A 12,820-nucleotide genomic window follows, 5' to 3' on the forward strand; every position below is an offset into this window, starting at 1 on the left:
TGATGAAGCTTCAAGAGTGTAGTCCCTTAGGATTAGTTTAACAAACCTTAGACTTTATGAACAAAGGTCTTATGAAAAAAATATCTAAATCTGTAAATAGGACCAATCTTTCCTTTATACTGTCCAAGTGAATGCAGTGAAGGTTAGTAAGGAGTAGATTTTAAGCCAGGCTAGTAAGAGCAGGTTATTGAACCCATAGCTTATCTCCATCCAGAACATCGTTTGGCAGTTGAAAACACATAATCACACCTCTTTGTAGCAAAAATTGACTCCTTTTTTCAATAAGAAATCTACTTGTCCGAAACATCTGTGTTCAGTGCAGTGTGATGTTCTGGGTATTAATTAAAAGCCGCTTCTTCAAGGTAACTGTACAGTATGTACCTTACAGTGGATAAATTATTACAAATTTGCATCTGCTTTGTGTAATATGTAGGTTTCTTATGATAACCATGGGTAATACATTATGTAGTTACTGTACATAATGTTTGCATTAACCACCCAAAGGCTTTCATTGTGAATGTTTCCCATACTCTAACTTGCTAAATACACTATGCATCTGATGCATAGTCTTCTAATTTATAGTAATAAAAATGGTAAATCCGAAGAACACAGTATAATAGGTTTTTAATGACTAAAAAACATTTTTGTCTGAAAGTTATTACTTGAATATATCGGGGCGGAGCAGTGGCTTTGTGGCTAAGGATCTGTGCCGGTGGCTGGAAGGTTACCAGTTCAAATCCTGCAGCCAGCAGAGGAATCCTACTCCGTTGGAGCCCTGAGCAGGGCCCTTAGCCCCAACTGCTCCAGGGGTGCTGTATAATGGCTGACCCTGCGCTCTGACCCCAAGCTTCTCTCCCTGTCTGTGCGTCTCATGGAGAGCAAGTTGGGGCATGTGAAAAGATGAATTCCTAATGCAAGAAATTGAATAGGGCTAATAAAGTGATGTTAAAATGTTATAGAGCAGGGCAGCTTGGTACAGTGGTAAGCATTGCTTTTTCACAGAGCTGAGGCTCTAGGTTCAGTTCCGGACCAGGAGTGCTATCAATGTGGAGCTTCTATGTTCTCCCTGTGTTCACGTGGGCTTCCACTGGGTGCTCTGGCTTCCTCCCATTCTGGGAAACAGGCCCTATCACCTGGTGTGAGTGTTTTTGCGTGTTTGTGACGATGTGTGCCCTGTGATGGACTGATACCGTGGATAGGATTCATCCCACCTTGTGCCCTTGGCTTGCAGGAATAGGCTCTCACTCCAACTAATAAAGCAGTTAGAAAATGGATGGATGGAATACACAGAGCAAAAAAATATTAAGTGCAAAATCGTTGCACGTGAGCATGTATGTTGTATGTGTTCATATCTGTATTTCTGTTTGCCAAACCTGTCCTGCCTCCCCATACAGCAGCACTAAGAGAACATGATCATGCACAATATATTTCCATCAAGTGCTGTACATTACAGATCTAACAATCATATTTTTTACATTTTAAAATAAAATAAAACATGTTGATGTGCTGGAATAATACACAGAAATGCCCTAACTACAACACTTACAGGTTGTTACGTACAGCTGCTGGTTAGACCAAAATCCCATACAGATAAAGGGATACCCACTAGAGGTCAGGGGAGCACTTCTCTAAATTCTTGACATGATCCACATTGGAATGAAACCCCCGAGATGTTAGGGAAAAGAGTGGTATTTTTCAAAAGACATTTTAATACACTTGTAATTTTTTTCTATGCAATAATAGAGAAACAGGTTAAAGTAGCATTTAATGTCCTCCTCCTGCGTCTTATTCAATCAACAACAGTACAAAAACACTCCAGAATAATTACAGTACGTAGCATTAGCTATGAAAACTGCTGAGCATAAGAAATGTCAGAGGCAGAGGTGTCAAACTCCAGGCTTTGAACTGTATGTAGGTTTTACAGATTTTTTCTTCATATCCCCAGATGCCAAGGGCCTGGAAGGATTGTTGAATTTGCACTCTTGTGCAAAAAAACAAAACAGGTTCAATTACTGTGAGCACAGGAAGAATCTAACTCACAGCACCATGTCTCATGTCTCAAAGACTGTTGTTTGACAGTTCAGGTCTAAAGCTATTTTTGCTTACCAATTTCATACTTTGTTCCGGCTACGTTGGCTGTGATGGTTCCCTTCTTCTTCTTTGTTCTGACTTTCCTCTTCCCATTGCTTTGATACGGGACTTCGGATTGCACATTCACGGGGGATGTTCCTTGATCCTCTGCCGAAACCACAGTTCAGAAACATCACAGTGTAAAACCCAGACTTGAGGATTTAAGGGGGCTATTTTAAGTCACTGATAAAGTGTATATACCGATATAGATCCACAACTATTTCTGATTCCATACCTGTTGGTATTCTCTTGTTTTGCTATCTTGGAACTGGGCATAAAAACCATCATGAATATTGTTATTTTCTTCAAACAACTGAGTTGAGCAGACATGTTCCAGTGTTCTGCTTGGTGGAACAAATTCTAAAACATTGACAAAACTCAAACAGGTCTGTCTGCAAAAAAGAAAATGTTTGTTTCACAATGTTTAGTGCTTTTTGTGACTGCTGTGATTGAGAAACATTTTTAAAATCTTAAATTTCTCTAAAGTTCAGGAATGAGGGGGCCATCTGACATCATTAATTACATTGCATTTTACCAGTGCTTTACTGCTATTAAGCAATAACATCAATAGTTAATAGATCAGGAATGTATTACAAGTAAATTTTGGGTGAGTCAGATAAGAATACAATAAAACCTGCAAATGAGAGGAGGCCATTTGGTGCATTTAGCTGATTTGGTTATTAGAAGTTAATTGATCCAAAGCTCACATCCAGCCATTTTTTAGAAGAAGACAGGGTATCAGTTTTCACAATGTGATTAGGTAGCTTTTTCCAGATTCCCACAATCCTGTAAAGAAATGTCTCTTGTTGTCCGCTGTAAATGCCCTTCCCATAGTTTATATTTATATCCTTGGGGTTGTGTTTCACTGTTGATTATAAAGACAACCATTAGGTTAACATTGTCAATGCCTTTGAGGATTTTCATTCAGATTAAGATAAGGGCATTCTTTTAAGATGAAGAATGTATCTGGTTGCTCTTCTCTGGACTGATTCCAAAGCAGCAATCTTTTTTTGCACTATGGTGACCAAACCTGTATAAAATATTCTAAACGACCTCCTACTAGTGCAATGTGCAATTTTAATTTGTGCACTTCGGTCTGTATTTCCTAATATTCAGTTTTTTTATTCCCCAAACTGCATGTAAGATGTAAATGATGTGTCAATATAAACACTAAGTATTTTTATGAGCAACGTCTTCATGTTCTGTGTTTCCCATATTGTATTTATAGCTTGTAATTGCTGCTTGCATGTATCATTGCACCTGTCTACATTAAATATTATCATCAATATTCATAATACTATGTTGGATCCAATCTAAATTTTTTTTCAAATCTATCACATGTTCGACCAGGTTTGTTAACTCTCTTCTTTTGGTATTGCAAACCTTATGGGTATATTGGCAGTTCCCAAAGAAAATCAATACAAATTATGAAGAGCAGTGATCATAATGCAGATTCCTGTCAGATTAATCTAATCATCCCAGCTGAAGTATCCCTTCAGTACCCTTATGTGTCCTTTGTTTCTATCGATTAACCAGTTCTCACACCAAATGCATACATTACCTTTAACACCTACAGTACCGCCCTAACATTTTATGAGAAACATTATTATAAGTCAGTAGTTAACACTTCAGTTAAATATTCAATAAATGCTTTAGCCATTTCCATTTTACCATCTAAAGGTTTCCAGATCTCATTATTATATATACTGTATACATATTTTGCCTCATTATGCTTCTCTTAAGCTCTTTGCTTGGTCTCTAACTGTAGAGCTTCATAGAAGACTATTATGATCATTTATGATCACAGTTTTTAATGGTTCTCTCACCTGTTTTTTACATTGTTGTTTGACTGTTTGAAAGCACTAAACAAGGGCACCATTTTCTCTCTTAAGTGTAAACTGAGTAAGGAAGCAATCATTAACTATTTCTACCATTCTAGTTCCAACTGCTGGACATTTCAGCTGTTTTTTCTGTGAGGAAAACTAAAATATTCCATGATACCTTACACAGACAGTACATCTTTGATTTCATTACATAAGATGGCATTCTAATTTATCTGAATTTGGTGGTCTGTAACATACACCTAACACTATGTCCTCTGAATGTTTTTTATCAGTCTGACCGATGTACTGTCGATTCTGAGACAAAGTAAACTTCCTGTGCCTGAATGCTCTTTTTGATGAATAGTGTTACACCTCTTCCATCTTTCCCATCTCTTCAAAATACTGTGTATCCACTAATAATGTATCCATCACCATCACACTCTGTTGGCCACAGCTTAGAGGCTCAAATTACATTATAATGGCCTCCTAATGCAGTAGCTGCTATTTCTTGAATTTTGGTCCTAATACTCCCAGCAGAGCATATGAGCTTTTAATTACTTGGTGCTTTGATATTTTTGTTTTTCCCTAGGGTTCTCTTTATGGCTCAACTTTCTGTACATCTCCCATGCAGATTTTCTTTGGAATCTTCCCCATTGTAGTTCTATATTTTTTTTAGTTTCTCTTTCTCTAAGCCTACTTTGTTTACATTTATAAATCCCAGGTTCTTTTTTTTTCCACTTGCTGAAAACAAAACAAAAACCAATTGAGCTGCTCTCCAATACAAGTTCATAGCTTTTCCGGGATTTATTAGTTTACAGTATCGAAACAGTAGTATCAAACTTATTTCCTGCAATTTAGTTAAAACTTCTTTGTATTCTAATTCTGGGTACCTGACATATGGGATTGTTTCCATGACTAACATCTGTGGGCCGAATAATTTCTTGGTATAAGAAAATATTTAAAACCCGATTCTATCTCAAAAACAGCCCCTTTCCTGAAAAATCTAGCTAAAAGTAAATAAGCAAAAGCCCGTTTGGAATAGTGCAAAAAGCCTGGTGCATAAAAGCTAGGGTCTCATTTTAGTTTAGACCGACAGCTATTGTGTTGGAAGAGTAAGCACAGAGAATATGGGTCCATCTGGTGCAGAGCTGGGATTGATAGGGCATTATTGTTGGGGAAGGAAGAGTACTGTGTCTGGAATTGAGGTACTGTGCCTCTACCGGGGAAATGCAAAAAGTGGCTTTTCATTGAACTATACAAACCTGATAGCAGAACAGTAATCAGTGGTGGGAGGGGGTTATTATCATATAAAATGTTTAATTGAGATCATGTAAGTTAATCTCATTAAATCCTTCCTCTTTGCTTGAGGCTTAAGGTCACTCTAGAGTTGCATTGTCCTGTTCACTGTGCTATGGGTTGAGCTTCTTACACATTTCACAGAGGATATGGCTGCTAACCTCTGATTTAACATATCTGCAGGCCTTACAACAAACCTCACAGTCAATTACACAAAGTACCTGCATGTCAGTCTTGTGTTCATATTTTTTTCCAAATTTCTTACTCACCTCCATCATTTGGGAAGGAGGGCATCGCAGGATCTGAAGAGTGAACAGCAGGGTATGAATTTTCTGCCAGGCTCTCGGGAATCCAGGCAGTCTTCCTCGAATCTTCTCTTTTCTTCTCTATCTTAATTGTGTTTTAACACCATTGTGGCAGGAGGATTCAGTAGATCTCTTTACAACCTCTGGAAGGGGGAAAAATACCACTATAATACAAAACGCAAAAGCAATAAATTGCAGGACTAGGAAAAGCCTCCTGGCTGCCCAGGAAAAGCTGCTCCTTATTGGGCCCTAATCCTGGCTGTAGGCTGCTTCAGGCTGCTTCAGGCTACTCGCAATATGCTCACAGAATGACGCACTCCCAGTGGAGTCCGCCATCAATATGATGAACACTGTTTCTAAGAGAGGAGTTTTTGTTTGTGTGCAGTCTATTTGGCTGTGGGCTACAAACTTTGAAACTATTGTAGATTATTTTCAAAAATGCAGATAATCACACCTGCACGATAATGCACACACACTGCCCAACTGCAGCTTTTGTTCCTTGGTAAAATATTTATGTGTATTTCTGGAACAGTGATGGTCTCCGTCTGTTCCCAGCCTGCAATGTGCATTCAGTTCCTGTCAAATTAAGCATCAAGCCAAATGAATCCCTAATCCCCAAATTAAACAGAACACGGTATTTATCTATGAACACAATGACACTTACAAAATATTCCATTTAATAAAAATAAGACCTGTGAACCCAGACCCATCAGTGGTTTGTCTGAATGAGTGAAATGGCATTTGAAGTACTCCCATTTCTGAAGCTATTAGCTCTTTGGAATATCTCCCTCACATTCCTCAGTTTCTCCTAGGATTAGACATAACATGTTCTTCATAAGATTAGAAAAATTACAGTTTGCACTAAGGGGTTCAGTTGACAAATTAGGTGGGAGCCCTTTACTTTCCACTTTGGACAGCAATCATCTCTGCCCACTGATTACGAGTGATGAACTGGCCCTGGGGTGACTGAACTTTATTAGCTTTGACTGTATCCTCTGTTTGGCCCATGTAGAAGGAGACGTGATGAATGTGGGAGTGGGGGAAGATGTGTAGTGAAAGAAAGGCACAAGGGAACTTGAACAGGCTTGCAGGTATGGTAAGACGGAGGAAAACTAAAAGGTTAAAAGTTTAAAACATGGTCTATAACAAAATGTATACATTACAATTTGTAAAACATGTTATTATTAACGTCTTGATCCATCATTACACCTAGCTTTCAACAGAAATTATTTTAAAGTAATATTAATGATCAAATAAAAACATGTTGCTTAGATCATGTGTTTTTCTTTCTAGCCTGGTGCTTTGATAGGTGTCTTACATTGTATGTAATCCTGGACAAGCCTGCTTACTATTAATAAGTAACTTGAGAAATCCTTCCAGTTCATAATATGCACAGTATAATTGACTCATTTGTTCAAGAAAAAAAGAAAGATAGGCAAAGGTAAGAATGGGGACAGTCCTTTTGGTTTTGGGTTTTTTTTTCTATATGATCTGAAGATGATACTGGCATTGACGTACAGTAGTTTGTTGCAGACTCTCACAGCCCTCCTGTTCTCAGTTTTGAAAGCACTTTGCTACAGTTCCACTTGCGTCCTATAGCTCACATTTCACTGTTGTTTTTTTTAGGATTCCACTGGGCTAACATTTCCATTGCCTTTGATGATTTTGAATACTTGAATCAAGTCCCCTGGTATTCTTCTCTGTTCCAACACTAAAATGATTCAGATATTTTTGCCTATCAGTGAAGGATATTCCTCTAAGCTTGGAATATATTTAGTTACCCTGCTTTGCACTGATTCCGTAGTCACAGTTTTTTTTGGTACAATAATGAACACAATTGTTCAAAATATATTGAGATCTTATTGACGAATTGTACAAATGTAACATAACATTTCTTGAATTAAACTATATGCAGTACTTTAAATGATATCCTAACGTTCTGCTAATATATCTTTTACCATTATCACACAGGTGGCACAGTGGTACAATGGTTAGCATTGCTGCCTTACAGTGATGGGGTCCTGGGTTCAATTCTGGACCTGGGATGTTATCTGTGTGGAGTCTGCATGTTTCCCCTGCATTTTTGGGACTTCCCTCTGGGTGCCCTGGTTTCCTCTCGCAGCCCAAAAACATACTGGTAGGTAAATGGGCTTCTGGAAAAAATAGCAATGGTGTGAGTGTGTGTTTGGCATGCCAGTTCCTTTGTTCCCCTGAATTGGAAGAAGCGGTTAGAAAAGGAATGGTGTGAGTTAACAGCCTGCTACTGAACCATTATTTTATTCTCAGTTTGCAGAAACAGGCAGTGTATTTCTTCTTTGAGAAGAAAAGCAGAACAGTGTCCTGCTGTTAATTCAAGTTTCGAAAAAGGTGAAACAAAGCATACCAAGTCAAAGTGCTGCATTGGGAATAATTGGAGACATTCTTAGAAAATGAAATTGAATAGCAAGATATGCAATATATTAAGATATTTAGAGAAATGTACCAAAATGTAATTATAGCAGGTGTATATTCACAACTGCAAATTCAAAGTATTTTTTTAAATTGTATTGTTAGAGCAGAGCTACTGTGTGTTACAGGGATCAACACTGCTCCCTAGTGGCAACTCTATAAAGTGCATTTCCACAGCAAGGTACAATCGAGCAGAGCTTTTCCAGTTCCTGTAGTTTTCAATACAACTGAGCTCTCAGTTTCCTAGTAAAATCACTGAATTAATAAGTTTCTTAAGAGAAAATCTTTCAAGGTTCAACACTGAGTTCAAATCAAATATAATTATATCAATGGTTGATTCATATAGCTGAAAGCTCAGCTGAATAAAAACTTATCCTGAGGTCTTAAATTGGTACTGCCTGTTCTGATTTATATCTTCTTCTGTTGTATTTCATGTCTAATCACAGGAAATATAGTATATGTAGTTTTCTAGAGGATAATCTGTGCTTTGAAAAAATCAAAATATTTTACAGGCAAACTTGATTTGCTCTTTCATGGTGTTGACCTCCTAGTTCCTAAAGCTAAGATTTGCTCTTTCTTCTATTACCAGGAACCCTGCTGTTCATCCTGTCCTCTTTCCTACTAATTTACACTCAGTGGATTAGTTCGGAATGGCTAAAAATGCGAGGAGGCAATTCAGTTCAGAATACCCATTCAGTTCTGTTTCTCTCTCATTCTTTAAGAAATATCCGTTTTACTGGGACAAATGAGATTCCCCCAAAAAAAACCACCCCAGAATTTAGGCCCAATTTAGGGTGGTCAATCAGACCTAAAGTGCATGTCCTTGAAATGTAGAAGGAAAAAGGAGCACCCAGTACAATTCCATGGGAACATGGAGAGACAGTCACCCTGAACCAGGATCAAACCTGAGACCTGTGAGTTGTGAGGCCATAGTGCTAACTACCAGATTACCTTATCACTGTATGCACGGAATAGTTCTTTAGCATTTACCGTTATCATTACCAGATATTTCAATTCTGTCCACTTTAGGCATATTTTTGTGGCTGCTCTTTACTGTTCAGTTATCATGTGACAATTTGGGGAGACATCAGATGTCAGACTAAGTGTTTAGTGTACCTTGATGCTTTTCTTAAACTCTCAGCTGACAGATTTATTTTACTTGTTTTTAGTATCAAAGCCTTTCAAATCCATTGCACTTAATTAAAGATGCAGAACCTCCATAACTGTTTCCATACTCTTAACAGTTTTTAAGACAGTTAGACGGGATAAACTGTATGACTCTCCAGGACAAGCGTTCCAAAACAGCAAGGGAAAGGCAAAAGCCTTACCAGTGCATAGTGGCTAACTGGGCCACAACATATCCAAGTTACTATAGCATTAAGTGGACTGAAAGCATGTGACTGCTCTTATATTCATTTCATCCATCATCAAAATACTGCTTATTCTTTGCAAGACAGATCCCATCTCGGATTCAAAGAGCACAAGGTGAGACACCCTGACACATTCCAACGTGTTTCCCTGGTGTAGTCCCACCTTGTGTGCTGTGCTTCCAGATTAGGCTACAGGTTGTGTAGCGTTTACTATGAATAACCAGTTGTCTGATAATCGTTGGATGTTTCAGTTTATCAATATTATGAATACTGGAATGAACCAGCATCTGCATTAGTATAGAATGACTGATACAAAAAAATGTCATGAAAACATACAGGACTAATAAAACATACTGTCTAATAGAGAGTGTGACCACCCTGTGTCCTGACACATGACTCTTATACATGAAGTCACTCTGTAGTCTGAGTTTGTTGTTTGGAAGAGGATGATATTGTATTTTTATTAGTATTATTTTCTTATATGAATATGAATGAACTAGGAATATCAGTATGAATATACAAATACACAATAAAAGGAATATACATTTTCCAGTAGTATTTATAACAAGAAGAAATGAAAAAAGAGTTAAATGGTGCAGGGTTTGGATTGTGATTCACAAATGTATGGAAAGTAAGGGCAGAGGCCAAGCAAAATATGGAAAAATAGTCATGGAACTCAGAATCCATTAATGATCATATTTTGTATGTAGAAGATATTTCTAGGAGAAAAAAGACAGCTGCCTCAAGTCCAAGACTAGCAAGAGTTATTTGGGTGGTTACTACCATAAAAGGAAACATAAAACATAAAGGAAAAGTACTTCTTTAAGTTTCATATTAGAGATTAGAAGTATACTAACTGCCTGATGGAGTAGAGGGAAACCTGATAGAGCCTAGTCAGGTTTCATATATACAGTTAGATGTATATGCATTTTTGTTAATTTCATTATCATGAAATTCAACCCACCTGGGTTCAAGTTTCCTCCTGTACTTAAGCCCTTCTTCCTGAGCTAGAAGACTAGTCTCAGGAGGCCTGTTCTTGTGACAATTCAGTAACATTAGTGTCAGAAAATAATTATATACTGTATGTCTATATAAATGTATTCATACCCTGTAAAAATGCTGAAAATAAAGTTAATCTCATAATGTTATTTCAGTCACATTTCCTACCAAAGAGTCAAGGAGGAAGGATAGAATTGTTCAACAATCCAAAGTAAATGAGTATCAACTCTGGTGACAACTAGAAAAATTGCTAAATTTACATGAGATTCCAATGTCTACTGTGGTGGCCTTCATCAACAGGTTTAAATACCACAATGCTTGCTATACTAGCTAGAATAGGACAAAAGAGAGAGGTCCTCAAACGTGCAGTCAGAAAACTAGTTTGGGAGGATAGCTCACAAGGTCAACAGTTAGGAATCTTTCAGAAAGTGCTAGCATCATGAGAATATAATGTTTCCAAGACTACAAGTCAAGTCAGACCACATGAATCTGGGGTCTGTGGCAGAGTTACATGGCAACATAAAGAGAAAAGCGATTTTTACCAAACAACAACTAATTGTCTCTCCAGTTAAATGGGACCACAGGATTGGATGAAACCCAGATTGAGTGTCTGGATGATTTCACCAGGATTATGAGTAGCAGAGTGTGCTGAAATACATATTGAAAAATAATGTCATCCCTTCTGTGAAGAATAGATATGGATCTGTTCTGGATTAGGGTTGATTTGCATCTTCTGGTCCTCTCGTAATACTGAGGAAAAGAAAGATTACAACATCAACCAGGATTTGTTTGTCAAGAATTGATGTCTCCTGTCACTAAGATCAAACAACATTTCAAACCTGACAATAAGGTCACAGTACAAAACATACCTCACCCTCAATGACCAAAAGGATAAGGGGTATACACAGCTCTTGATTGGATATCACAGAATAGTAAAAAAAAACCTTACAATCTGAGCTGAGGAAATCAGATCAAAAGTGTAGATCGTGCCAACTGGAGCAGCTGGAGTAGTTGTTAATGGAGAAGTCAAACATCCCTCATGAGTATTTTAATAACCTATTAAAAAGCTGCAGAAAGTGCTTCCTCAAGGTTATCAAAGCCAATGAACTGTTTACAAAACACTGATTGCTGGAGTATGAATATATTTAAGCATTACGCATTTATAAATATGCGTAACTGCTTCGGAGAGATCTTTTGCTTATACAAGCAAAATTAAAATTCATGTCTTTAGGATTTGATTCATTTCTCGCCAAAATTGCTTATTGCATTCCTCGAGTTTTATGCTAAATTCTCTTTTAGTTGCAGTTCATCGCAGACATGAATACATTTGGAAGCTAGTGCATACGCCCAGTGTCTCATGATAATGGCAGCTCAAAATGAAATAGTAAGGTTCATCACAGTGGGATTGAGGCCTGTACTTGCAAACCGCAGCCTTTGTTGCTGACTCTGCAGTGCGATCTGTACCCATTATTTCACTGAGGTCATAACTTCGACAGAAAAATGGGGCAGGCTGTGTGGTGTGGTAAAGAGCAGAAAGAGCTGAAAGGACTGCAGCTGACTGGGTCATTGCTCCCCTGGGTGATCTTCTGTTCAGCAATGGCTTTTAAAAGTCATTTGAAGTGCGGCACACATTAAAGATCTGTCCACGAGGGTCAATTAATTCTACACGGCACTAGGAGTAAGTATAGTGCTAACTAGTGTTCTAGTGCGGTTTTAGAATCCCTAGGGATATTATACCCTTATCCTCAGAGACTTGTAACAAATTACACTGCAGATCTGAAATTTCTGAAATGGAAAATGACATGTTTCCAGGTGTTCCTGTAGCTGTCCTAGATTGGGATAAAGAAAAACCAACAGACCAGAATAGTTATTATGAATATGCATAGTTACAGCCCTTATAAAACTGTGTTGTGGTATTCCATGGTGAATCAAACTGTAGCAAAGCACAATGTTATCCTCGAAAAAGCATAGCAAGGTATGGTAAAGTATGAAAAAATTGAGAAAGTAAACATGAGATATACAGTAAACATAGTTAAATAATGGAAAAACTGCAAACTTTCCACAGTTTCTGAATGAGGATACATATCAGGTCATGCATTCCAAGTTAAGCAATACATCTTGTACAAGACTACATACAGGGACAGCATCCTCAATGTAAATAAATTCTGCAAGCAAATACAAGGAGAACATTTTCAGTGTTAGGAGGGAACTACAGTTTTTCGTTTATTAAAGCTCAGCAACAAAACACATTAACTGAAAAAATCATATAAAATAATTCATAATTAATAGAAAAAAAATACAAATTTCTAATTAAGCACAAAATCGTGAACTCTATGAAAGTACTGTAAATCTTAAGTCTTAAGAGAGGATAAGTACAGGTTGTGAAGAAGATATTTCACCTCAGAAAGTTTCCAAAGTGATCTATCTGCATGCAGAGTTAACAAGCAAG

At 37.6% G+C, this 12,820-nt stretch overlaps 1 protein-coding gene across 11 annotated transcripts in view; it reads right to left on the reverse strand.

Moving 5' to 3' along the window:
* Nucleotides 1-12,820, reverse strand: part of ttll7 (tubulin tyrosine ligase-like family, member 7) — an 83,123-nt gene that overhangs the window by 53,489 nt on the left and 16,814 nt on the right. For 10 of the 11 annotated variants that reach the window (XM_088598923.1, XM_088598918.1, XM_088598915.1 and 7 more), the window contains 2 exons: nt 5,519-5,697; nt 2,107-2,238 (listed from right to left, as the gene is read on the reverse strand). In XM_088598923.1, coding sequence (XP_088455049.1) covers nt 2,107-2,238; nt 5,519-5,543 — 157 coding nt within the window. In that variant the 5' untranslated portion in view covers nt 5,544-5,697. Of the gene's footprint in view, nt 1-2,106; nt 2,239-2,365; nt 2,523-5,518; nt 5,698-12,820 lie in introns of all 11 variants that reach the window. The other variant, XM_088598926.1, reaches the window with a different exon arrangement.

Source organism: Lepisosteus platostomus, chromosome 11, assembly GCF_059453375.1.
Source record: "Lepisosteus platostomus isolate fLepPlt1 chromosome 11, fLepPlt1.hap1, whole genome shotgun sequence".
In the NCBI taxonomy this organism is placed as follows: domain Eukaryota; kingdom Metazoa; phylum Chordata; class Actinopteri; order Semionotiformes; family Lepisosteidae; genus Lepisosteus; species Lepisosteus platostomus.